The sequence below is a fragment of the Manacus candei genome, unplaced genomic scaffold (genome assembly GCF_025592945.1).
Source record: "Manacus candei isolate 608988 ecotype Guabito, Panama unplaced genomic scaffold, ASM2559294v1 h1tg000142l, whole genome shotgun sequence".
Taxonomy (NCBI): domain Eukaryota; kingdom Metazoa; phylum Chordata; class Aves; order Passeriformes; family Pipridae; genus Manacus; species Manacus candei.
In genome coordinates this window covers 1,285,268-1,311,429 of record NW_026138190.1, presented here as the reverse complement: position 1 = coordinate 1,311,429, position 26,162 = coordinate 1,285,268, and the positions used below count along the sequence as shown (strand labels likewise).

Genomic DNA, 26,162 nt, shown 5'->3' with positions numbered 1-26,162 from the left:
AGGGGTTAACAGCGGGTCTATTTGCTCTCAGGATGAAGATATTGACTGGGGAAGCTTTCGGGTGTATCCTTGATGATAAGGAAGTCAGTACACAGCCCTAATGGGGAAAACAAAGGTAGACTGTAAAGTTGGTAGGCCTAGGATGTGGGAACTGCAATAAGGCCTTGAGCTTTGCCAAATGTATCACCAATTGTTCCTAGCCAATGAAAATGCTGTTGCTTGCTTACCTAAAATAAGGTTACTGCTTGCTGCTAGCAAGGGGTACAAAAAGACAGATGAGAAAATAAAGAGAGACATTTTTTCTGCACACAACTAGTCTCTTTGTGTCTTTATTGACCGCCACGACTCTACACCGACAGTGTTGTTATTGCTGGGCAGCACCTGCACAGCTCCAAGGCCTTTCCTGCCCCTGGTACAGCCACGCTGGGGAGGGAGCTGGGGGAGTGTGGGAGGGTGGGAGGAGACACACCTGGGCCAGGTGACCCCCCTGACCCAAGGGCTGCTCCAGACCATGGACATCACACTCAGGGTGTGTAGGGGGGAACTTTGGAGTGCTGGTGTTTGTCTGCCCAGGTCACCGTTACTCGGGACGGGGCCCCGCTCTCCTGGAGGTGCTGAACACCTGCCTGTCCCTGGGAAGCTGGGGATGAATTCCTGGTTTGGCCTTGCACGTGTGCACGTCTTTGACTCAACCCAGGAGTTTGGTCACTTCCACCCTTCTGATTCTCTCCCCATCCCACTGGTGGGGAGGGAGTGAGCGACTGTGCAGTGCTGAGTGTCTGGCTGACATTGCTCAGCCTTGACAGATGGAAACTCCACAAGTCTCTGGGACCCTGTTCTGGTGCTGAACTGCCCCCTTGGTGGGTTTTTAATAATTATAATTTTTTTATTCTGTATGCCAAGTTACTCAAGCCTTACAGAACTCAGTGCAAGATTTCATAGCAGGGCAGGGTAACTTTTGTATCCTTTAGCTTTTTAAGCTGATTCCACACAGGGACACTCCATAGGCCATGAGGGCTAGCAGGGGATTTCTCAAACCCAAGGGGAGTCACCTCTCATGGGTTGTGTCACCTCTGGGGCTCACTGATGACTGACCACAATTGCACTGGTTCCCCTTCACGTTACATTGGTCAGACCCAGCTGGAAGGAGCTCTTGGCATTGAACTCTTTTGGGGTACTGAAGGTGCTCTGAAGGACAAAGATGTCATGGCAGGGCAGGACATAACAGGAATGCCTCAGGACACCTTTCCCCTCCTGGAGAAGGAGGAAAGCCAGGTTGGAACACATGGTTTTGTTGGAGTGAATATGGGATGCTTTGTTCAGGCAACCACATACCCCAGTGGGACTTGTGGCATTTGGGACCATTTTACACCCTCTGTAGGATCACTTTGTCCACAGGAGTCTCTTCAAGGCCATTCTCACTTCCTTATTCTTCAGAATATAGATGAGAGGGTTAAACATGGGAGGCACAACTGTGTCAAACAGGGCAGAGTATTTGTCAGGATCTCCAGAATCCCTCGAGTGTCCCTTTAAGTAGACAACTGTGGCTGAGCCATAGAAGAGTGTCAGCACCCCGAGGTGTGAGGAGCAGGTGGAAAAGGCTTTGTGCCTGCCCAGAACTGAGGGGGGTTTCAGAATTGCCCTGACAATTTTAATGTAAGACAGAACCATCAAGCAGAAGGGGAGGATTACAAAACCCAGGGTGATGGTGTGCAGCCCCACTTGGTTCCAGAACGTGTCTGCACAGGCCAGGTCCAGCAGCGGGGGGACGTCCCAGAAGAAGTGAGGAAGGTCACGGGATGCACAGAAGGGCAAAGGGAACAGCTGGTAGGTCTGTCCTACCTGCACTGGTGCCACAGCCCCCCAGGAGCCCAGCAGCAGCCTGGTGCAGAGCCCCTGCTCATGGCCAGGGCACAGGGCAGGGGTGGCACACGGCCATGGAGCACTCGTAGGCCATGGCAGCCAGGAGAAGGCTTTGGGTGCTGCCCAGCAGAACCAGGAAATACAGCTGGGCAGCACAGCCAGGGAAGGAGATCCTGCCATCTGCCCTCAGGAGACACAGCAGCATTTTTGGCAGTAATGGAGGTGTAGCAGACCTGCAGGAAGGACAAGTTCCTCAGGAAGAAGCACGTGGGGCTGTGCAGGCTGGAGTCCAGCACAGTGAGGAGGCAACCAGGCTGTTCCCTGCCAGCACCACCAGGTAGATGAGCAGGAACACCGGGAAGCACAGGCCCTGTGGCTGCAGTGTCTGCCCCTTGCAGAACAGTCTGGCTTCCATTCCTTCTCCAGATCTTGAAGAGATGCATTAAATGTAAGAACACTGAGAAGAAAGAGGGTGAAAAAGGAGGAAAGTGATGAAAACTGGGAAGCAAGGCAAGGCAATCCAAACAAAGCAAGGCAAGGCGTGGCTCAGTTCTTAGACCTTGGTGAGAGAGATTAATCCCAGCTCTCCTCACATGTGGGAGCTCATCCCCTGGCACTCTGTCAGCACACAGAGATCTGGGAGACTGTCCAAGATCTGAATCATTCACCTTTGCATGGTGAGGGGTGAATCCCTTTGGAAGTAAACCAGGCTTCTCTCTTCCAGGGAATCCAGTGGCTCTGATGCATCCGTGGGGCATTTTAGCAGGACAGGGAAGCAATGGTTTATGCAACAATAACCAGGGTTCCTAACTGTGCTAAAAGACAGGTTCATGCAAGCAGTGCCAGTGTGTCCTGAAGTTTTCAGTCATCCAGAGAAGAAAGTGGTTCAAAGAGGGTGATCTCCCCACGGTACCTGATTTGCCTGAACAGGTCAGGTTTTTATAACTTCTGAAAGAGTCACTGATAATCCAACATTCCCAACCTTGCTGCTCTGTCCCTGGGATTCCTGAGCCCTTCCAACACCCACTGAGAAGTCTTCTTAAACTCGGAGGTGTCACTGATGACAACAGCAGGTCAGAAAACATCAAGTATCCAATTAGCCAAGGGACAAGCACAGGGCATTTTTTCAAGAGAAAAAACTGAATTCACACAAACATGTCATCCTAATACTTTTCATGTTTTCCCACAGTATTTGTGCCATTTTCCCGTGAGTTTTATCTGTCTCATAGAGGTGTCATTCAAAATTTCCAAGATCCAATTAAAGTTTGCATGAGAGAAAAGTCACTATGATTGTTTTCTAATCTACCAACTTCATAACATAAATATACAGAAAAATTAAATATTCTTATTTAAAACCCAAACAAACCATTGAGACACCCACATTTATTTTAATTTAATGCTTTAACTCAAAGCAACCATTCCCATGCAGATTCTCCACATACCAGCAATCCCTGCTTGTTCCCAAATGTTGTCAAAGATGCAGCCTCCTCTTTTTAACTCTCAGGTGTCTTTGTGCTCCAAAGATCTCGGGTGGAGCCCAGGGCAGGCCAGTTTTGCTCCCAGGAACCTACCAGAGCCCTTCTTAGGTGGTGCCAATCTCACAGGCAGCGTTTCCCAAAGCTGGAGGAAGCCTGAAAAGGAAGGAAACTTCCGCAAAGCCAAGCCAGGCTTTTCTCAGCACCTGAGCTGCTGCCCAGAGCCTTTGCCTCCCTGCACCCACGGCCTCCAAGGATCTGCTGGAGAGTCCCTGGGGAGGCTTTGTCAGGAATGGCCCTTGGGGGGCTCCTTAAGGCTTCAAGGGACTGCAGGATTTTCAGAGCAATTTGGGTTTTTCTTTTCATTTTGCATTTCTGAGAGGTTTGTGCAACCACGGCCTCCAATTCTCTGCTGTAACGAGTCCCGTGAGAGCCTCAGGCAGTGACAACCCTCAGGGGGGCTCGTTAATGCTTCAAGGCACTCAGGGTTTATTGAGGTACTTTTTTTGGCACTGAGCCTCTGAGAGGTTTGTTCAGTCACGGCCTCCAATGACCTGCTCTAATTAGTCCCCTGAGAGACTCTGTCAGTTGGGACACCCAGTGGGGCTCGTTAATGCTTCAGGGACCGCAGGGTTTTCACAGGACTTTGTGTTCTGCTTTCCACACTCAGTGTCTGAGAGGTTTGTGCAATCCTCTGCAATTACCTGCTCTAATGAGTCCCTTGAGAGGCTTTGTCAGTTGTGACTCTCTGTGGGGCTCATTAATTCTTTGAAGTAGCTCAGTTTTTAAGGGCACTTTGGCTTTTGCTTTTGACACAAAGTCTGTGACAGATTTGTGCAATCATGGCCTGCAGTGATCTCCTTCAAGGAGTCCTTGAGGAGCCTGGATTGGGAATGGCCCTCAGTGGGACCCATGAATGCTTTGAGATACTTTGAGTTTCTCTTCTGACTTGGACTCATGGAAAGGTTTGTGCAATCTCCTCTCAGAGGAGAACCTCACCTGAGGTTCAAGGACTCAGCACCAAGTGCACTGTGGGGACCACGGGGGTCCTTAAAATCCATCAAGTGCTAAGAAACCACAGCTCTGCCTTGATTTTCCTCTAGTCTAGTGCAGTTAATTAGGAAGTTTTCTTAAAATGCAGAAATACTTCAAAGAGGTTCTAATAAACATGCATTCTAATTTTCAAGGGTGTAGTTTATTACTTTTCTCCTTTGAGAAGAGTTGATTGCAGCTTTCTCTGATTGATATGGATCCAGGGTCTCTCCTAAGGAGGTTTGGACTGGTTGGAGCTTTCCCTTGAGGTCTGACACAGTGTGGACAACCTTGCTCCACATTTCCCAACCCCATCCTGTCTCCGCTCAGTCTCCTGGGTCCTGCTTTGCTCACAGAACTGGCTGCACACAGCAAAGAGGGGTTTTTCTTCCTTTTTTGCCACAATCTGAAACTTATAAGGTTCACCTTTGGTAACAGACACTCCTCAGCTGTGAGCCAAGTCCCCGCTGCCAGCAATGAGGTTCAGCTCCCCCAAGGCAAAACCGTGCCAGAAATGTTTTAGACACCCAGGAAGGGAAATAATAAACAGGAATAAAGAGTTGGTACTGGGGGGACACTTGGGGATCCTGGGGGGCACTTATGGGGCAGTTTTGGGGGGGACATTTAGGGGACACTTGGGCATCCAGGGGGGCGCTTCGAGGTCGGGGGCCGCGCCGGGGCTGGATGGCTGAAGAATGGACACACAGCCCTGGAACCGCTGGATCTCCTGGATCATTGAAGTGCCTCTAACAGAAGGTGCAGGGCCTGCCTGCCCCTCCTGAGCACCAGCTCCATCTCCTGCTCCTGCCCAGCAGCTTCCCAGAAATCCAGGGCTGGGTGTGGATTGAACGCTCTGGCAAGGGGCAGGATAAAGTTGCTTGGCTTCCACCCTTAGTGTCTCAGTGTTTGTGATCTTGGGAATCCTCACGAGCCTAAAACAATGGCAGATTATCTGTTCTCATAAGATGTGTACCTGGAGATTTTTTTTGATCTGTGTTTAAGTCTTCCTTGAAAATACAACTGATAGAGAACAATGGAAAAAAAAAAGGAAAAAGGGGGAAAAGAAAGAAAAAAAGTAAATACAAAGACAAAAAAGAAGAAAAAGGAGAAAAAGGAGAAAAAAAGAGAAAAAAAAGACAGAAAAAAGAGGGAAAAATGAGACAAATAATTTAAAAAAAAAAAGAAAAAAGAAAAAAGGGAAAAAACGTGAAAGAAAAATGGGGAAAAAAGAAAGCAGAAAAAAAAGAAAGAAAAAAGAAAGAAGAGGAAAAAAAGAAAAGATAGAAAAAGAAGAAAACCGAAAAACGTATTATCCTCACTCCGCTCACGTGCAAATGGCCGCTGTGACCCGCCGCAAGGACTACAACTCCCGTGGTGCCCCGCACAGTGCGCAGGCGCGGCCGTGGCCGTGCGGGGGCGTGGCCGCGCGCTGATTGGCTGCGGCGGTGTTCTCTAAAGGCGGTGCGCGCGCAGAGCGCCGTGTTGACTTCCGGGAATCGGTGATGGCGGCGGGGCCCGCATTGTGCTGTAAGAGCTGGCGGGGGGTGCGGGAGAGCGGGGTCTGGGGGTCCCCTCGGGGGCTGCGGGGAGCGCGGCTGTGGGTGGAAAGGCTGGAGGGCTCGGGAGGGTTTGGCGGGGGGGTTCGGGGGTTCCCGAGGGTCAGAGCGCGGGGCCTTGGAACCCTCTCGGGGGCCGCGGGGCCCGGGGGCCTCCCAAGAACCCGGATGGTCGATTCGATTCCGAGAAAGTCCCTCGGGAAAAAAAAATCAAAACCACCAAACAAAAAAAGAACCCTAAAAAGGGGAAAAGTGAGAAAAAGGTGAAGGAAAAATTGCAAGGGCCAGGATGATTTTATTGCTTTGCTTCAGTTTTTCCTTGGTCTCCTCCTTCTCAGATTCTCTGCTCCCTTCCTTTACAGAAAGCTGTTCTGCTGTTGTGTGGTTTTGGGGTCCCTGGGGGGTCCCTGAGGAGGTTTTGGGGGGTCTGTGAGGGGATTTAGTGTCCTGAGGGGACTTAAGGTGTGGGGGCGTTGATGGTCCCTGAATGGGTTTGGGAATCCCTGAGGGAGTTTTGGAGTCTCCGAGGGAACTGGGAGGTCCTGGGGGGGGCCTTGGGGGGCTCTTTGAAGCAAGTTTGGGGGTTTCTAGTGGGATTTCGGGAGTCCCAGACGGTTTTGAGGGTCCCTGAGGGGGTTTTTGGGGTCCCTGAAAAGGCCTGGGGATTCCAGGTGGGTTTTGCAGGTCACTGAGAGGGTTTAGGGGGTCCGGGGGGGGGGGATGAGGTCTCTGAGGGGATTTGTGGGGTCCTTGAGGAGGTTTTGATGGGTCCAGAGGTGGATTTCTGAGGGGATTTCAGGGGTTCTGAGGGGATTTTATGGGGTCTCTGTGTCGGAGGACCGACCCCAGGGAAAGGGGATCCCAATGCCTGTCCCACACAGAGACCCCACAGGGGGGCCCGGGAGTCCACTAAAGCCCAGCAGTGGGGTTCATGGGGTCCCCCAGCCCCCAGAGGAGGGGTCCTGGGGTTGCCCCCTAAAGTGCAGGGGGGAGATGTACCACTTTCGGGTAAGGGGATCCCAGTGCTCCCAATATATTCTAGTGACCTCCCAGTGATCCTCAGTACAGCCCAGTAACCCCCTCAGTGACCACCCAGTGTGTCCCAGTGACCTCCCACTGCCCCCCAGTATGGCCCAGTGATCCTCCAGTGTGCACCCAGTAACCCCCAGTATGGCCCAGTAACCAGCCAGTGTCCCCCTATGTGTCTTGGTAATCCCCCAGTAACTCCCCAGTTCTCTGCCAGTGACCCCAGTGTGCCCCAGTTCACCTCTAATCCCTCCCAGTGCCCTCCCAGTGTCCCTCAGTATCCCCCCAGTCCCTCCCAGTGCCCCCTGGTTCCCCCCAGTGTGTCCCAGTATCCCCCAGTAATCACCCAGTGCCCCCCAAAGCCCCCCAACTGTCCCCAGTGTGTCCCCAGATGCCCTTGGCCTTTCTGTGAGCAAGGTGGGGGGGTGTGTTTTTGTGGTCAGAGGGTCCAAGGGGGGCTCCTGGGGTGAGATGGAGGGTTGGGGACATCGGGGATGGGGTTTGGGGACAGTGGGGACAGTGAAAAGGGATTTGGGGACAATGGAATTGGGGGTGTCAAGGGGGGAATAATGGCCATGGGGAGGCCCTGGGGACACTGGAGACACCAGGGTTGTCTTGGCGTGTCAAAGGGGGAATTAGGGACACCAAGAGGGTCTTGGGGACACCAAGGGAGTCTCAGGATTCACCTGCTCATGGTGCAGCCCCTCCTCTCCCCCCCCAGGCCCCATTAACCCCCCCCAAATGTCCCCTAACCCCCATTTTCCCTTTAATCCCCTCCCCCACTGATCCCTTTGACCCCCCAAGACCTCTTTTAACTCCCCTAAATGCACACAAAGCCACTCAAAAACCCCCAACTCCCCATCCAAACTCCTCAGATCCCCCCCACTCTCTCCCAGCCCCCCCCTCAAATCCCTTCCAACCCCCCCCCAAAGAGGGATCACCTGGCACCCTGGGACAGGAACACAGTGGGCTGTACTGGGGGCACTGGGCTGTACTGGGAGGGCACTGGGGGGGCTCAGGTGTCCGACGACAACGTGGCCCAGCTCCAGGAGAGATCTGGGGAGCAGTGAGGAGGTACTGGTCTGTCCTGGTCTGTCCCCCCAATCCCCAAAGCCCCTCCCCAGCTCCCCCAGGACCCTCCCACACCCCAAAGCCCCCCAGGCCCCCCCAGGCCCCTGACTTGGTCCTGCTGCCCCTTGAGCATCTGCAGCTGCTGCAGAACCAGGCATTTCATCAGCAAATGTGCAGCTGACACCGAGCTGGGGGTGTGTTGATGTGCTGGAAGGCAGGAGGGCTCTGGAGCACAAGTGTGTGAGGAGAGGCTGAGGGAGCTGGGGGTGCAGAGGCTGGAGAAGAGGAGGCTCAGGGGAGACCTCCTGACTCTCTGCAAGTCCCTGCCAGGAGGGTGTAGCCAGGTGGGGATGGGGCTGTTCTGCCAGGAAGCAGCAGTAGGACAAGAGGGCTGGGTCTGGAGCTGTGCCAGGGGAGGTTTAGGTTGGATATTGGGAAGGAATTTTTTGCTGAGAGAGTAATCAGGCCTTGGAATGGGCTGGGCAGGGAGGGGGTGGAGTCCCCGTCCCTGGAGGTGTTGAAGGTGAGAGTGGATGTGGCCTCTGCCATGGTCTGGGAAGCACAGCAGGGTTGGATCCAGGGTTGGACTTGATGATCTCAGAGGTCTTTTCCAACGTGGCTGATTCTGTGATTCTCTGATTCCCATTCCTGTGGCAGCACATGCTTGAGGCTCCATCCCCAGGGTGATAGAGATGTCTGTCCATATCTATCTGCAAGGTTAGTCTGTAAATGTGTGGTGTTAGAAAAGCAGGACAAGTTCTGGGCTGGCTGTAGAAGGAGAAAGAAGCCCCCAGCCCAGTGCAAGCAGGCAGCCCTCAGCTTGCACATGATGTCCCCTCCCTGCAGGTTCCTGTCCTTGAGCCCAGGCCCTGAGGTGAGGCTGAGAAGTGGCGCGGAGGTGAGCCCAGAGCTGTCCCTGAGGTGAGCCTGAGAATAAGTGCAAGGCAGAGGTGCTGCTGAGGAAGGAGAGCCCCGTGGTGGGGAAGGCACAAAGCTGTGTGTGCCCATCCCCGAGCAGGTGCTGTGTCCATGCCCTGTGTGCCAGGTGAGCTGGGGCTTTGCTGCAGAGCTGCGGGCGCTGATTTGAGCGGCTGCAAGTGCTGAGATGGTGGGCACCCAGGAACACCAACTGTGCCTGGCCACGGAGCCTGCAAGGAGGAGCAGAGACAGCCCTGGCAGTGTGGGGGGCCAGGTTGTCCCTGTGCCTTCCCCTGCAGGCCCTGGCTGTCCCTGCTGGCCCCTGTCCATCCCCATCAGGTCCCTGCCCGTCCCCCCGGGCTGAGCTCCCCCCAGGAAGTGCCCTGGAGCTGAAGCTGCTCCATCCCCCCCTGCAGACGCTGCCCCAGCCAAGGGAGCAGCAAAGGCAGGGCCAGGAGCAGAGGCAGCAGCAGGGGAGCCCTGGGGGGCCGGGAAGCTCTTGTGTGGGGCAGGAAAGAGGCGCTGGGCACGAGGCCGGGGCTGTGCTGAGCAGGCCCAGCCCTCACATCCCCCCAGCCAACGCCGGCTGCCCGGGGGGCTTGGGAGGGACCCCCAGCCCGTGTGCCCCACACTGAGCTGGCAGAGAGAGCCAAGGGGCAGGGATGTGGGCAGGGCCCCGGGTGAGGGACAGGCAGGGCCATTGCAGGGCCACGGTGAGGGCACAGCCTGTGGCAGCAGAGCTGCCCAGGGCCGGGGGCAGCCAGGGGTGTTGGTACCAGCCAGTGCTGGGGCCGGGCAGAGCACAAGGCCTCTTGCAGAGCCCTGGAGCAGCCTCCCACTTGCCAGCCCTGCCCTGGTGGGGTGACACTGTCCCCTCCCTACAGGACCCTCCCCCAGAAATCTTCGTGGGGGCCTTTTGTGTCTCTTCCTGGTTGCTGATTCCTGCTGGGGACCTGAGGGAGCCTCTGGAATCCCATCCATGGGGCACAATCTCCTCTCCAGAGCTTGACTCCCTGCAGACTTTGCAGGGAAATCTGTGCTGGCAGCTGCATCCTGAGCCCCAGGGCAGTTTGTATCTCCAAGTGCTGGTCCATCCTGGGGACCCAAGGGATCCTCTGCCATTCCATCCATGCAGCAGGAGTCACCCTCCTGCCCTTGACTCCCTGCAGAGGAACAAGTGCCCTCTCTCTGTTTGGGAGAAGCCAGATGCTGCCCTGGGCCATCAGAAGTGGTGCTGAAGCCTCTTTCAGCCCAGCCCTGGGTGCAGTTTTCTCATCCCCTCACCGAGTGCCCGCTGCCCCAGCCGGCACTGACCAACCAGGGCATTTGGCACTCTTGGATTGGTGGTTTGGAGAAACAGCCCTGGACTGGCAGGGGGCCAGAGAACCTCGAGGAACAGCCCTGGTGAGTTTGAAGTGATACTGCATTAATACAGCTTTTGATTAATATAAAGCAACTCAATCAAGTGCTCATGAAATGATCTTATTCACCTCATTCTCCTAATTAAACACTGTTCTTTGGGCTGAATCTCCATATTCTGGAGAACTTTTTGGCTGAATCCTAACTTTTTGCAGTTTGGGGAGGGTTCATCTTGCTATTTTTGAGGGATTTTTTGCCTGGATATTGATGGTTTGCATTTTTGCTGGGCTGAATCTTGGTGTTTTGGAGGTTTTTATGGACACAGGATGCCTGGTGAGTTCTAGAGATGGACTTGGGCAGGAGGAACCCCCAAGCCAACACACTCAGCCCTTGTTTTCTCCCCTATCAGGATTTGTCCTTCCCAAAGCTTGGGCAGATGGAGGAGACTGAGAGGAAGAGGAAGATGCCTTGGGCCCCCCAGGCAGGTGAGGAGGAAGTCAGTGTCCCTTTGGGCGGGTGTTGTGCTGGCTCTGTCAGCCCAGCATGGCCCCGGCTGCAGGACAACCCCGCTGGCGCCGCCGTCCTGCCGGGGCCGGAGTTGGGGGGATGTCCTTGGCCTTCCCTGTGGGCCGGAGGCAAATCCCCTGCCTGTCCTTCTTGCTTCCTGCCCCAGGCCCCGAGCTGAGGACGGAGAGCCCGGAGGACAAATCCCCCCGGCAGAGCCTGGTGGGAGAGGCCGTTTTGAAGGGCTCCCCGGCGCAGGAAGGCAGCGGGGAGGAAAAGGGCCGGAGATCCCCCCGCAGGAGGGGCTCCAAAGCCAGCCCAGGGTGCTCTGAGGAGGAAAGAGCCAGCCTGTGCCGGGAAGGCGGCCAGAGCTTGAGCCAGAGCTCCAACCTGGTGGTCCCTGAGCAGCCTCCCAGCAGGGAGAAGCCCTTCAGGTGCTTGGAATGTGGGAAGAGCTTCAGGATAAGCACCCGCCTCCTCACTCACCAGCACATCCACACCGGGGAACGTCCCTACCCATGTGGGGAATGTGGGAAGAGCTTCAGGGACAGCTCCACCCTGATCCGACACCAGCGCATCCACACTGGGGAACGGCCCTACACGTGTGGGGAATGTGGAAAGAGCTTCAGGCAGAGTTCCCACCTCATCCGACACCAGCAAATCCACACTGGAAAACATCCCGAGAAAAGGGTGGGAGAGGGGGGCTAAAGGGAGGGGGGGGATTCAAAGAGCGGGGTTGCCGTGGGGGTTCCTCCGTGTCCCCATGCCTTGATCCCTGGAGAGCGAGGGAGGCTGGAGAGAGGGGGGAGCTCTGAGAGCCCCGAGAGCCTGGAGAGGGGGGAGCTCGGGCCCCCTGTGCCGAGCCAGCGTTCAGGGCCGTGCTGTTGGTGCCAAATTGCCCCTGGTCAGGCTGAACCCAGAGCCCACCCACGTGTCAGGGGGCCCGATCCACTCCCTGCTCTCGTTGCCCTGGGGCAGTTTCTGGTGTCCCCCCACCTGTGGGGCTGTTTGGGTGCCTTGGGCACAACCGGCCCTTGTGCAGGGCTGTGCCCTTGGGGGCTCTTGGGGGTGTTCAGGAGGTGTTTTTTGGGGGTGCTGGGCTGGGTTGGGGGCAGAGCCCTGGCGGTGGGTGGGGGATGTGGGTCCCCCCCACGGTGGGGGTTGGTGTTGCTGGGTCAGGCCCCAACGGCTCCATTGTCAGCCCGGTGCCGGCGGGGGGGACACAGCGGGTTTGGGACCCCCGGGAGTGCCGGGGGTGGGTGTGGAGCCCGGGAGGTGCCGAGTGTGGAGGGCAGAGCGGGGCGATGGCGGAGCTGGGGGACCCCCGGGAGCCTGGAGGGGGGAGCACGGAGAGGGAGGAGCCCTGGGACCCCCGGGAGCCTGAAACGGGGTGTGGAGAAGGGGAAGCCTGGACAGTGGGGACCCCTGGGATCCCTGGGACAACAGAGTGGAGAACTTGGAGAAGGGGAATGTCTGGGAACGTGACACCCCGAAGGCAATAGTCAGAGGAGAAGGGACCCTTGGGACCCCCAACACTCCCAGCATCCCTGAGTGGGACCCCCAGCACTCCAGACAGGAGAGACCCTCCAAACTGCAGGGGGGGACAGAGCAGAGAGGGGGAACTTCTGAGAGAGTTTTTTTGGGCTGAATGTTCATAGTTTGGAGTATTGTTTGGCTGAACCCTAACTTTTTGCTATTTGTGGGGGAGGTTCATCTCACCCTTTCTGGGGGATTGTTGCCTGAATCTCGCTGGTTTGGGTTTTCTGGGCTGAATCTTAGTGTTTTGGAGGTTTTTATAGACACAGGATGCCCGGTGAGTTCTAGAGATGGACTTGGGCAGGAGGAACCCCCAAGCCAACACACTCAGCCCTTGTTTTCTCCCCTATCAGGATTTGTCCTTCCCAAAGCTTGGGCAGATGGAGGAGGCTGCGAGGAAGAGGAAGATGCCTTGGGCCCCCCAGGCAGGTGAGGAGGAAGTCAGTGTCCCTTTGGGCGGGTGTTGTGCTGGCTCTGTCAGCCGAGCATGGCCCCGGCTGCAGGACAACCCCGCTGGCGCCGCCGTCCTGCCGGGGCCGGAGTTGGGGGGATGTCCTTGGCCTTCCCTGTGGGCCGGAGGCAAATCCCCTGCCTGTCCTTCTTGCTTCCTGCCCCAGGCCCCGAGCTGAGGACGGAGAGCCCGGAGGACAAATCCCCCCGGCAGAGCCTGGTGGGAGAGGCCGTTTTGAAGGGCTCCCCGGCGCAGGAAGGCAGCGGGGAGGAAAAGGGCCGGAGATCCCCCCGCAGGAGGGGCTCCAAAGCCAGCCCAGGGTGCTCTGAGGAGGAAAGAGCCAGCCTGTGCTGGGAAGGCGGCCAGAGCTTGAGCCAGAGCTCTGAGCTGGTGGTCCCTGAGCAGCCTCCCAGCAGGGAGAAGGCCTTCAGGTGCTTGGAATGTGGGAAGAGCTTCAGACAGAGCTTCAACCTGATCCGACACCAGCACATCCACAATGGGGAGCGTCCCTACCCATGTGGGGAATTTGGGAAGAGCTTCAGGGACAGCTTTGACCTAATCCAACACCAGCACATCCACACTGGGGAACGGCCCTACACATGTAAGGAATGTGGGAAGAACTTCAGGTACAACTCTACCCTGATCCAACACCAGCACATCCACAGCGGGGAACGGCCCTACCCATGTGGGGAATGTGGGAAGTGTTTCAGGAACAGCTCCACCCTCCGCACCCACCAGCACATCCACACTGGGGAAGGGCCCTACACGTGTGGGGAATGTGGGAAGAGCTTCAGGTACAACTCTACCCTGATCCAACACCAGCACATCCACACTGGAGAACGGCTCTACCCGTGTGGGGAATGTGGGAAGAGCTTCAGGCTGAGCACCCACCTCCTCACCCACCAGCGCATCCACAGTGGGGAACGACCCTACATGTGTGTGGAATGTGGGAAGAGCTTCACAGACAAGTCTACCCTGATCCGACACCAGAGCATCCACACCGGGGAACGGCCCTACAAGTGCTTGGAATGTGGGAAGAGGTTTCAGACCAGCTCACATCTCCTCCTGCACCAGCGGACGCACACGGATGAGAGGCCCTTCCGCTGCACTGACTGCGGGAAGGGCTTCAGGCAGAACTCCCACCTCGTCACCCACCGGCGCATCCACACCGGGGAGAGACCCTACAAGTGTGGGGAGTGTGGGAAGAGCTTCCCCAGGAACTCTGCCTTGACCTCACACCAACAGACCCACCGGTAAGGGAAGCTGTATGTGTGCCCCGACTGCAGGAAGAGCTTCAGCTGCTGCTTCCACCCTGAATGAAGCCCCTGATGGGGAGGCAACCCCTGGAGTCCAGTGACTGTCAGTCCATCCCTTTCGACCACAAAGGGCCAGTCCCCTTGCCCATGAAACAGGAGCCAGGCCTAAAAGAGTTAACTGAAATATCTTGGCCTGCTAAGAAACCCCAATACCTGTGTTGCTGGAAGAACATTTTAGGAGCACTGGTTAATATGTTCTGTTCTGCTCACTGGACCAAAGGCCTTCATATAGAAAGAATAGGAGTAGCACACACACAGTGATAAGTTAGGTAAACTAGATGTTTGAATAAGATCTAGAAGGCCCAGAGCTAGGATTTTGCAAGCTTGAAGAATTCAGGTCACCTAATTGAAGAGGTCAAATTGAGGAAGACGTCCATGGCGACCACCAGAGGGATGAAGGCTTGAGGAGAAGCCCCCCACAGTAGAAGACTGGGCATGTCTGGAAAGACTCTGCCCAGAGACCAACCTACTTATTAATATGTATAATAAATGATGTAACCATGTATCTAAAGTGTATAAAATAGCTTGCTTTTGCACTTTTAAGTTGAGCAAGTTTGTCCAGTGTGAGCTGGCTTGCTCCCAACGTTGAATAAACAAATACCTTGCTGCTTAAAGACAAAAAAAGTCTCTGAGCAGTCTTTCGGACCAAGTTTTTCGGATTCATTTGGCAGCTCACGACAGGACACCTTCTCCACCCGACTGCGGAATCCCTCGGAGGACGGGACCCCCTTGGGTGCCCCTTTTTACCTGAAGGGCAAAAAGAATCCCTTCTTCAGTGGATTCTTGCGGGGGCTGGACAAGAACACTGCCTATTGATAAAAGGTATTTGTATCTGGTTTCTGGTTTTGTCTATTCTGGTTCTGGTTATTCTGGTTCTGGATTCCCATAAGCCGAAGGCGGGACGCCGGCACTCGCAGGGATATGGGAGAGGACACTATTCCAGGGGAACATCCCCTCTGGTCTGGTCTGGTCTGGTTTTGTTTGTATTTGGCCAAATATTGTTTATTTTGAGGGAAACAAGTTTTTTTCTGGATGGCCTGAAGCTTTCCCATGTAGAAAAAAAAAATGAATCAAAAGGAGTGGTTAAAGTCTTGTTGAATGAGATTATACCATGGTTTGGAATGCCTAAGAGCATGTCTTCAGATAGAGGTTCACACTTTTGTGCATGAATTGTACAAGCAATAAGTAAAGCACTAAAAATCAATTGGCAACTGCATATGCCCTACAGACCACAAGCAAGTGGGCAAGTAGAAAAGATGAATCATCTCATTAAACAACAAATTGCAAAAATATGTCAAGAAACAAATTTTCATTGGTATCAAGTTTTACCTATTGCTTTAATCAGGCTAAGGGTCAAACTGAGATCAAAAGAGAAACTGAGTCCATTTGAAATTCTATTGGGCAGACCCTACATGATGCAAACTGTGAATAGTGAAGCTGTAGATCAAATCAGTAATCAGTATGTGTACGATCATGTTATGGCTGTAGGGAAACAATTGCAGAAAAATGCTACAGTGGTGTTAGAACACCAACCCAAGCAGCCTGACTGTAAGTTACATCCATTCAACCCTGGTGATCAGGTATATGTTAAGAATCTTTCAGGAGATCCACTACGGGAGAAGTGGGATGGACCCTTCCAGGTGTTGATGACCACCTCCACACGATCTGGGTGAAAGAGAAACCCACGTGGATCCACTGCTCTCGAGTCAAGAGGGTTCCGGAGGAAGCATGGACCTCGGGAGAGGAAGCATCTACTATTGAACCTCCTCAGTGCTGATCTTTGGACTGATAAGTACATTGGTGTTAGATCAAGCCCTTGCCCAGAACTCATCATGGTCTCAGGCCTATAATGGGGTCTCTGGTCTATTATTTTATTTACAACCAGATCTTCTGCCTCAGCCAGCCCAAATAAACCAGTACAATGCATCTGTCATAGTCCTCCAAGGAACGAGGGTACTGAATAATTGGTAAAATCCTGGTACCCCACACCACGAAAGTGTTTTAACAGGAAAAATTGGAGAACGAACTCGAGTTGGATGCAAAGCGTATAAACCACCCTCACAGATTAGATGGTCACCCAAAATTGACATTACTGTACAGAACTCTGTGAAAGTATTTCTGACCTACCTGTATGACTACGGAAATGTAATAAGTGGACATGCATGTGATTCTGATCAATGTTGGCACACCTTCACTCTAGATAAATCAGTTTACCACCACCAGCTCTACAACTCCTTCTTTAACCTGTGAGAGTGTTCACAATTTAACTTTTTCTGGACCTTACGTAATTAGCCCACATATTTACTGAAAAGAGTTCAAAAAAAACACATTCAAGTAAACATATCACACATACAAAAAGACTGTCAGCCCTATATTCAGCAAAGTCTTGAGGGCTGGAATGCATGGTTTGGCACAGGATTAGGTGACCTAAACACCATAGACCAAGAAGTGTTAGTGAATAAACTAAGTGCCATCACTTCTGATTTGGGAAAACTCAAAGTCCCTTTAAGATCATCTTTGCTTACTTTGGCAGAAACACAATCATTGGCAGGTAGGTTGCTAACATTAGTAGCCAACCACACTGCAGGGGATTTTACCAAGATTATCGACTATGCTGGTACCATCCATAAAAGGTTTGCACTTGCAATACAATGTCTCCAAACTCAACAGTGGGTACAGTCTGTAGCTGCAGGAATATTAAGAGAAGGAACTTCAGGAATACTGCCACAGGAGGTAAGAGAAATAATAGCTAGAAACAGTTCCACTACACAATTTGAAAAAAATTACCAAGCATGGTGCCAGTTAGTGAACTTCACTTACAACCCTCAACATGAACAAATTGAAGCCTGTGTACTCACTATTAGTGCAGCCAAAGAAAAGACCATCTTTCCTATCCTGGCATTAGGAGCCATACACCAAAACATAATTATCAGACCCATAGACCATAATGTTTGGGCAAGTCATGATCACACCAAGAAAAAGTGGCAGTCAGTCAGTCCTGAGGCATGTACTCCTAAAGGACAACTAGGATATATCTGTGAAAATGCTGTAGTAGAAAATGAAGATTTATGTTTAGATACTGAGAATAGTTTGTGTACCTTTGAGATGCTTCCCCATGCTGAAACCCAATCACAAGTTTACTATGTAGGAAATGGGTGTGCATGTGTTAGGACCTTTTGTGCTAATTTTACTACAGATGCTTGTCATGAAATTACGAATGGTACCAATTTTTGTGTATGTAATTTTACTCGAATCACAGGCTGTGACTTTGATTATACTGTTCCAGTGACAACTAGACAATTGATTGAAGCTGATTATATATTATATCATGATGTGCCAAAATTACAAATAGGAATGAACATTAATCTTTTTAAAGCAATGCTTAAACATCCTGATATAGAAAACCGGTCCAAGAAGTAAACAGAACGACTAAACAAATGCTCTGGCAAGTGGAACACAACACTGAGAGCATAAAAACTGTTTTAACCAAAGTGGAAAAAGTGGGAGAACACCACTGGTGGGACATCTTTACTGGATACTCCCCTACAGCATCACAAGTGTTCCACTATTTGATACATCCAATACTGGTTTTAGGAGCTAGCATGATTCTACTGCTGATCCTAATTATTTGGCTATGGTACAAATCAAGCATCATGGTTAGAAGGATGCAGATAATGTGGGCTGTGATGCATACCTACCAAAATCCATTAGAACTTGACGAAGGAATTCGTAAATTCTAAACAGAAAGGGGGGAATGATATAGGAGGCCAGGCCCCAAAGAGTTAACTGAGAGATTTGGGCCTGCAAACAAGTTACCAATATCCAAAACGATCTCTACCCGTTCTGTTCTACTTACTGGACCAAAGCTTAAGAGAATAGTACAAGAACATGTAGTAGACTTAGAAGCAATAAATTAGAAGTATAACAGGATCAGGTAGACATTTGAATAGGAGAAATAGGCCTGGAACCAGGGCCTTTTCCAAGCTTCAGTGAGCGGGTCAAGAACAATGGAAAGGAAGAAGGGTCAAGCTGAGGAAGATGAGTTAGAGACCCCTGCCCTATGGATGAGGATGGGAACTACCCCTCGAAATGGGGAGCCAAGAGAAGCACCGCCCCAAGCTCCGCCTATACTCCGCCTATTATTAATATGTATTGATAGATGTTGTAATCGTTTGAATATGCATTTAATCACATCTGAAAATTGTATAAAAGTGCTGATTTTCTGAGGAGCCGGTGAGCAAGTTTGTCCAGCAATAGCTGACTTGCTCCCAGCGCTGCTGATAAATACCTTTGCTGCTCAAAAGTCTCTGGGCAGTTTGTCTGACCGGTTTTTCGGATACACTTCCTCCTCACACAATTTGTTCTTCATTGGTTCATGTCATTCCTGCTACTTTACCTCCTGCAACACACAACTCAGAACACAGATCATCTTTCCCCCAAGGTTAAATCTCCTCGAGGCACACAGCGGGTCTCCCCACCTTCCCTCATTACCCACCAGGTACACCCTGGTCCCTGAGCAAAGACAATCCCACGGATGGGTTTGCCTTTTCTCATGGGAGGAGAACCCCACACTGACTTCCCCCCCACTTCCCCATGTGTAGTACCGGGACTTTATCCCCTCCCACAGTGTGTAGGGGTTTTGTTTGGGCAGGACCAGGGCAGTTGGCAGATCCCCCGGTGCTGATCAGCCAAGTGGCCTCAGCTAAATTTGCCTCCCAATGCTTCCATGTCCCATTACATAATGCTCTCAACATGGTTTTCAACAGTCCATTATACCTCTCAGTCTTCCCAGAGGCTTGTGGGTGATAAGGGATATGATAGATCCATTCAATGCCATGTTTCTTTGCCCAAGAACTTGTGAGATTATTCCAGAAGTGAGTCCCATTATCTGATTCAGTTCTCTCTGGGGTCCCATGTCAGCACAGAATGTGCCTCTCGAGGCCTCAGATGGTGTTTTGAGCAGTGGCCTGGTTTACAGGATATGTTTCCAGCCAGCCAGTTGTTGCCTCCCCCATGGTGAGTCTGTAGCTCTTGCCCTGGTGTGTTTGTGGCAGTGGTCCAATGTAATCAATTTGCCAGACCTCACCATATTGGAAACCCAGCCACCGCCCTCTATTCCAGGCAGATTTTACTTGCATGGCTCCCTTAATTGTCGCAGATGTGTCACATTCATGAGTGACCTGTGTGATGGCCTCCGTGGTCAGGTCGACCCCTGGATCACGAGCCCACCTGTACCTCGCATCCCTTCCCAGGTGTCCTGATGTTCCATGGGCCCATCGGGCTACAAAGAGCTCACCCTTCTGCTCCCAGTCCAAGTCTACCTGGGCCATTCCAATCTTGGCAGCCTTATCCACCTGCTTATGGTTCTGATGTTCTTCAGTGGCACGACCCTTGGGCACGGGAGCATTGATGTGATGCACTTTCAGAGTCGTGTTTTCCACCCGTGCAGTGATGTCCTACCACAATGCAGCAGCCCAGATGGCTTTACCCCTGCATTGCCAATTGGCCTTCTTCCATTGCAGTAGCCACCCCCACAGGGCATTAGCCACCATCCAGGAGTCAGTGTAGAGGTGTAGCACAGGCCACTTTTCTCCTTTGGCAATCTTTAGGGCTGGCTGGATGGCTTTCACTTCTGCAAACTGGCTCGACTCGCCCTCCCCTTCAGCAGCTTCAACGCCCCGTCGTGTGGGACTGCACACAGCAGCTTTCCACCTCCCATGGTTTCCTACCACTCAGCAAGATCCATCAGTAAACAGAGCATCCCCTCTTTCATTTTCTGGGAACTCATTATATGGTGGTGCTTCTTGGGCACGAGTCACCTCTTCAGGCAGTGCTCCAAAATCCCTGCCTTCTGGCCAGTCCATAATCTCTTCCAGGATCCCCGGGAAACTGGGTTTTCCCATTCGGGCTCGCTGTGTGATCAAAGCTTGCTCCACTTGCTCCATGGAGCACTGGTTGCATGATGAGTTGAGGGGATGTTCCCTTTGAACATCCAGTGCAGCACAGGCAAACGTGGTGCCAAGAGGAGACACGCTTCTGTTCCAGCAACTTCTGAGGCGGCTCGAACCCCCTCAGAGGCTGCCAGTATGTCCTTTTCAGTTGGCTTCTGATCCTCGATAACCCCGGCTCCAAAATCCTGATGGTCGACCTTGGGTTTCTCCTGGTGTTCTGTGCCAGAGGCTCCAGGTGAGACCATGCTCCCCAGCTGCCTTGTAGAGGATATTTTGCACAGCTGTTCCCGTTCCAACAGGCCCCAGAGCTACTGCACGGGCTGTCTCCTGTTTGATCTGCTCCAAGGCCTGTTGTTGCTCAAGGCCCCACTCAAAATGGTTCTTCTGCCGGGTCACTCGACAGAGGGGGGCTCACAAGCTGACTGTAACCTGGAATGTGCATCCTCCAGAAACCCACAAGGCCTAGGAAAGCTTGTGTTTCCTTCTTGTTAGCTGGTGGAGACATAGATGCTATTTTGTTTACTACATCCAGGGGCACATGGCAGCGTCCATCCTGCCATTTTATTCCCAAGAACTGAATCTCCCGTGCAGGTCCCTTTATCTTGCTTTGCTTTATGGCAAGACCAGTTCTGAGAAGAATTTGGACTATTTTCCTCCCTTTCTCAGGAACTTCTTCTGCTGTTTTGCCCCATACAGTGATATTTTCAATACATTGCAGGTGCTCTGGAGCTCCCCCTGTTCCAGCGCAGTCTGGATCAGTCCCTGGCAGATGGTTGGGCTGTGCTTCCACCCCTGGGGCACTTGATTCCAGGTGTACTGGACACCCCTCCAGGTGAAGGCAAACCGTGGTCTGCACTCTGTTGCCAGAGGAATGGAGAAAAACACATTGGCAGTATCAGTTGTGGCCCCACTGGGCTGCCTCTGACTCCAGCTCATCCTGAAGTTCCAGCCCGTCCGGCACAGCAGCACTCAGAGGCAGCGTGACTTCTTTCAGGCCACAATAGTCCACTGTCAGCCCCCACTCCCCATTGGACTTCCACGCTGGCCATATGGGGCTGTTAAAGGGTGAGCGGGTCCTGCTGATCCCTCCCTGTTTCTGCAGTCGATGAACTGGTTCCTGAATGGGAATTGTGGAGTCCCAGTTGGTGCCCTCCTGCCTTCAGGGCACTGTTCTGGTGCCAATGGGCACTTGTTGGTCTTCAACTTGCAGCAATCCCACGATGGGAGGATCCTTTGAGAGGCCAGGCAGGGTAGGTAATTGTTTGACCTTCTCTGTAGCCACAGTAGCCCCACCAAAAGCCCATCGATACCCCTCGGGATCTTTGAAGTCTCCCCTCCTGAGGTAATCAATGGCAAGGATACAAGGGGCCTCTGGGCCAGTCACAGTGGGGTGCTTTTCCCAATTGTCCCGTTAAAGTCACTTCAGCCTCCAACACTGACAATTCCTGGCATCCCCCTGTCACTCCAGAGATCCAGATGGGTTCTGCACTTCTGTGCCTCGATGGCATCAGTGTGCTCTGTGCACCCATATCTACCTCTGTGGATCCCACGTGCCAGGCCATCCAACCCACACAGTCCAGCAGACCCGACCATCCCTTTCCTCCTCCTGGCCGAAGGCAGAGACCCTCCATTCCTGTTCCTGGTCAGAGTATTCACTGTCTGACCTTTGTGATGCCAGACCAGAGGTCCCCCCACCACAATCAAAGGAATTGGTCTCAGTCCTCTTATGTCTGAGAGGTCGTTGCTTTCTTTCTTGGGTCTCTGCAGCAACTCCATGGACAGCTTTCCTGGGTGACCCCTTCTTAACAGCTTGGGCACAGTCCTGCTGTGTGTCCGTGCTGGGATCACAGGCAGGGACAGGCCCTGGCACTGCTGGCACAGAGCTGGGCTCCACACCAGCACCTCCATCAGCCAAGGGCATCTCCTGAGGGCAGGGCAGGAAGGGTTCAGGCTCTCCCTCCACAGTCCCTGTCAGCAATGTGCTCCAGGAATGCCCTGGCAAAGCAAATGCCAGTGCCCAGCTGAGAGTGGGAGTGTGCAGGGTGGGGGCAGACAGCAGTGTCCTGGCACAGCCAGAGCTCCTGGCACAGACCCGAGGGAGCAGCAGAGCAGGGGCTGGGCTGTGTCTTTGTTCCAGGGACAGCCTGGGAAGGTGCCCCAGGGCCACTGTCACAGAGCAGCCCCTGCCACCCCCATTCCCAGCCCTGGGCTCTCACCCCACCTGCAAGAGGTTGGTTGTCTCTCCACAGAGAGATATCAAGTGACCAGGTCAAAAATCCATGTTTGCTTTGTACTGAGGAGACTTCAGCATGGGCACTATGTGTGTGTGGGGAGATGAACCCCAGTGAGCACAAACATCAGCTGTTCCTGGGGGGCCATAAATCCAGAGGGACAAGCTCTCACTTGGAGAGTCACATGCCCTGGGAAAGCCTCTGGATGCAGCCCTGGGATGTGCTTCTGTGCACAGAGCTCCTTGTGTCCATCCCTCAGGCCGTGGGGCATCTCAGACAGGGGCAGAGCAGTTGACACCCCCAGGGTTGAGGGGCTTCCAGCCCCTGGCAGTGGCAGCAGGAGCCCAGGGAGACACTGCCCTGCTGCCAGGAACTGTGTGCAAGGGAAGGACTCCTGTCTCTGAACAGCCCTGGGGGAGGGGGTGAGCAGGGCGTGACCAAGCTCAGGTGTGGACACCTGACATTTCTGGGCGTGCCTGTAAGAGAAGGTTTGGGCAAGGTGACTGTGGTTAAACCTGTCTGGCCATCCAGTGACAACCAAGTTGTTCCCTCACTTCCCCTCCTCAGTCAGACAACAGGGGGAAAGCAGGGGAAAAAATCACTGGTCAACATAAAGGGAGATTAACTCGGGAGGGGGAAGGAAAAAGCAGAGGCCACATGCAGAAACAAAGAAAACCCCTGGGAGGCAAGAATTCAGTCCATGGAGAGGTTTCTTTGGAAGACAAATGTATTAATAAAGAGCATCTACGTCTCCTCCCCTCCTCCCTACCCTTTCTCCCTTCCTTTCTCTCAGTTATTGCTGATCATGCCATCCCATGGAATGGAATATCCCTTGGGTCAGTCCAGCCCAGCTGTCCCAGCCATGTCCCCTGTGAAACACTTGCCCAGCCCAGCCCATTGGGTGGGGGTGGTTGCAGAGACGCTTCCTGTGGGGCCAGCACTGCCCAGGGACAGCCAAAGCCTTGGGCTGGGACCACCAGCGCTGCAGCCACGAGCACCAACCCAGCAGGACAGGGGCTGCTCTGGGCAAAGGGAACTGCAGCCCAGCCACAGCCAGGGCAGGGCTGCTCAGGGGGCTCTGCCAGCCCCTGCTATTCTACAGTTCAAGGAATCTTTTCCTTGGAGAGCTCTTTGAAGAGACAATAGACAGAGAGGCAGAAGTAGAGCTGTCAAATGCACCAGGACAAACACAGCAGTTCCTGTGAGGAACATCTCCCTATGGAAATCCTGGGAATCTACTGGACAAATCTGAGGAAACAAGTTTATGTGTGTGTGGTCCTCCACAAGGAGGGGGATGGTTGGGTACAGTATCAAGGGGTCAGTTGTGCCTCAGGAACTCATCACCCAGTAGGAAGCTGGTGGCTGTGAAGGGGCTGTGAGGTCACTTCTGCCCCTGGAGGGGACAGGCCAAGAGCAGGAAGGTGGCTGGGGAAGGGCCTGTGAGGTCCCTTCTCTCAGCAGGAGCTGATGGCTCAGCCCGTGACTCAAGGCTGGGCCAGGGGCTCTCCAGCTGCCCCTGCCCTGGCCTGTGATAGCCCAGCACAAGGCCCCTGGCTGGCACAGGCCCTGGGAGATCCCCTCTGCCCGAGGGCCTGGGCTCCCTCCAGCAACGGGGCTTCTCTTTGGGCTGCCCCGTCCCTCGTGCTGAGCGCAGGATGGGACAGCAGCAGGCACAGCTGGGCCCTGTCTGTGCCCGCAGCTGAGAGGAGCAGCCTGGGCACAGCACGGGGAGGCTGCTGCTGGCAGGGCACAGCAAAGGGCCCGGGAAGGCTGGGCACTGGCACCCCCTTGTCCTTCCCTCAGCGTCACCCCCCAAGGCAGTGCCCCCGGCAGAGCCCTGAGCGAGGTGTGAGGGACAGGATCTGCCTTCCCCGGGCTGGGGGTCAGGGCTGGGCCTTTCTGCTGCCTCCAACCAAGCCAGGCTGTGCTCAACATCTCAGCTGCCTGCACAGAGCCTTTGCCTCCCTGCACTCACGGCCCCCAAGGATCTGCTGGAGAGTCCCTGGGGAGGCTTTGTCAGGAATGGCCCTTGGGGGCTCCTGAAGGCTTCAAGGGGCTGCAGGGTTTTCAAAGGCCTTTGGGTTTTTCTTTGGAATCTCAAGAGAAGTTTGTGCAATCCTGACCTCCAGTTCTCTGCTCTAATGAGCCCCTGAAGAGTCTTGGTCAGGAAGGGCCCTCAGTGGGGCTCGTTAATGCTTGAAGGGACTAAAGGTTTGTTAAGGTCCTTTGCCTTTCCTTTTGACTCTGAATCTAGGAGAGGTTTGTTCAATCATGTTCTCCAATTATCTGCTTTAATTAGTCCCTTGAGAGGCTCTGTCAGTAGCTACTCCAGGTTTTTTAAGGAGCTTTGGTACTTCCTTTGGAAACTGAGCCTTTAAGAGCTTTGTGCAATCATGGCCTTCAATTCTCTCTTCCAGCGAGTCCATGAGGAGCCTGTATTGGGAATGCCCCTCAGTGGGACCCATTAATGCTTTGAGATATTTTGGGTTCTCCTTCTGACTCTGACTAATGGAAAAGTTTGTGCAATCTCCCCTCAGTACCTGAGGTTCAAGGACTCAGCACCAAAAGCCCCACGGGGCTCATTCAGACAAAGCAAGTCCTAACAAACCACGGCCCTTCCTGTGATTTTCTTCTAGTCTAGACAGTACATTAGGAATGTTGTCCCATGGAATCAGGGGACCATTGTGACACTGCAGGGCCCCAGGGAACTGTTTTGCCCACGACGAGGGTCAGCACAAGAGACACCGACTTTGGAGAACAAGTGTGTAATTTTACTGCAGTGCAAAGCAGCAAAGAATGACAAAGGGCTGAGCTCAGTAATGCACCTCATCGTTCCTACCAAGAGTGCCTGGAGTGAGTAGAAAAGTCCCTGCCCAGTTGCCCTCATCTGTTCCCCTCAGCCAGGCCCGCACGGCCGCGGGGGAGCCCCGGTCGCAGCCAAGGGTTGGAGAACCCCTCCTGGGGAAGGGAAATCCTACCCAGGGCGTCCACTCGTAGGGGAGGGCTCCAGCTCTGCTGGGAGGGGTCCAGCTTTTCTGGGCTTGGATAAACAAGCTCACAGAGCTACGAGTGGGCAAAACCATCTGGCTCCCTTCTCCTCCTGGGTTCCACCCAGAGCCTGGCCAGGGTTTAAGGGGAAAACCAAGGCAGTCAACCTGCCCCATGTCCTGCCAAACAAGGCCACACATCCACTGCCATGGCCTTGACCACTCTCTAAAGACAGAAAGATAAAGATCACATTTTGCTCACAATCAGACATAAGATTTGATTAATGAACACATACAAATATCGTTCACTAATGAGCTGAGACTCACAGATCTTACTAATAAGCACATTTATTTTGTTCATGGGCAGATACACGGGGAGTCTTTGCACACAGTACATCTTTGACCAACAAACATACACAGTTTTAGCTAAGGAGCAATTACATGGATAAATAGACCAGTAGGTTGGAAGGTTCATCTAGAGCTCAGCTTTGGCTCAGGGGCTGTTGTTCAGCCTCAGCACTTCAGGGACAGCCAGACAGGGCTTTATATCACACACACAGTTTCTATATTCCTCAGATATTCTCCCTTACTTAATACATAGACATTGCTTTACACAGTCACCTCCCCATTGCAAGTCCTTAGTTGGTCCTTTGGGGTCTTCTGCAGGGGCCTCTGGTGGGGTTTTTTTGGCATCTGGTGCCCCCAAAGTTGAAGTGTCCACTTCTTGACCTCAGTTCTGAGCAGACACAGTGTCATTACCTTTCACCACAAAGACTGTAACATTTGGTTTTGATCTTCTCTGGGTGCACAGAGCTCAGCTTCCATCCTGTTTGCTTAGTTACATCCCCGATCCAATTCTCCAGGACCTCTCCAAGATTATGGTTTT

At 53.3% G+C, this 26,162-nt stretch overlaps 2 protein-coding genes and 1 pseudogene across 3 annotated transcripts in view; 1 reads left to right on the top strand and 2 right to left on the bottom strand.

The window, feature by feature from the left end:
• The window catches only part of LOC127462841 (zinc finger protein 239-like), a 300,460-nt gene that overhangs the window by 232,692 nt on the left and 41,606 nt on the right, over nt 1-26,162 (bottom strand). The gene's annotated exons all lie outside the window — the stretch shown is intronic.
• LOC127462836 (zinc finger protein OZF-like) overlaps nt 1-26,162 on the bottom strand; it is a 201,213-nt pseudogene that overhangs the window by 133,979 nt on the left and 41,072 nt on the right.
• LOC127462833 (zinc finger protein 629-like) lies at nt 8,585-18,485 on the top strand. 2 transcript variants are annotated; one of them, XM_051771746.1, is made up of 8 exons: nt 8,585-8,740; nt 8,870-9,068; nt 9,970-10,345; nt 10,710-10,785; nt 10,974-11,494; nt 12,694-12,769; nt 12,958-13,296; nt 13,549-18,485. In XM_051771746.1, exons 3-8 carry the CDS (start codon nt 10,148-10,150, stop codon nt 14,046-14,048), a joined length of 1,710 nt encoding a protein of 569 aa, XP_051627706.1. In that variant the 5' UTR covers nt 8,585-8,740; nt 8,870-9,068; nt 9,970-10,147; the 3' UTR covers nt 14,049-18,485. The 2 variants fall into 2 exon arrangements, with proteins under 2 accessions (XP_051627706.1, XP_051627707.1); XM_051771747.1 differs by lacking the exons at nt 8,585-8,740; nt 9,970-10,345 and having other exon boundaries at nt 8,749-9,068.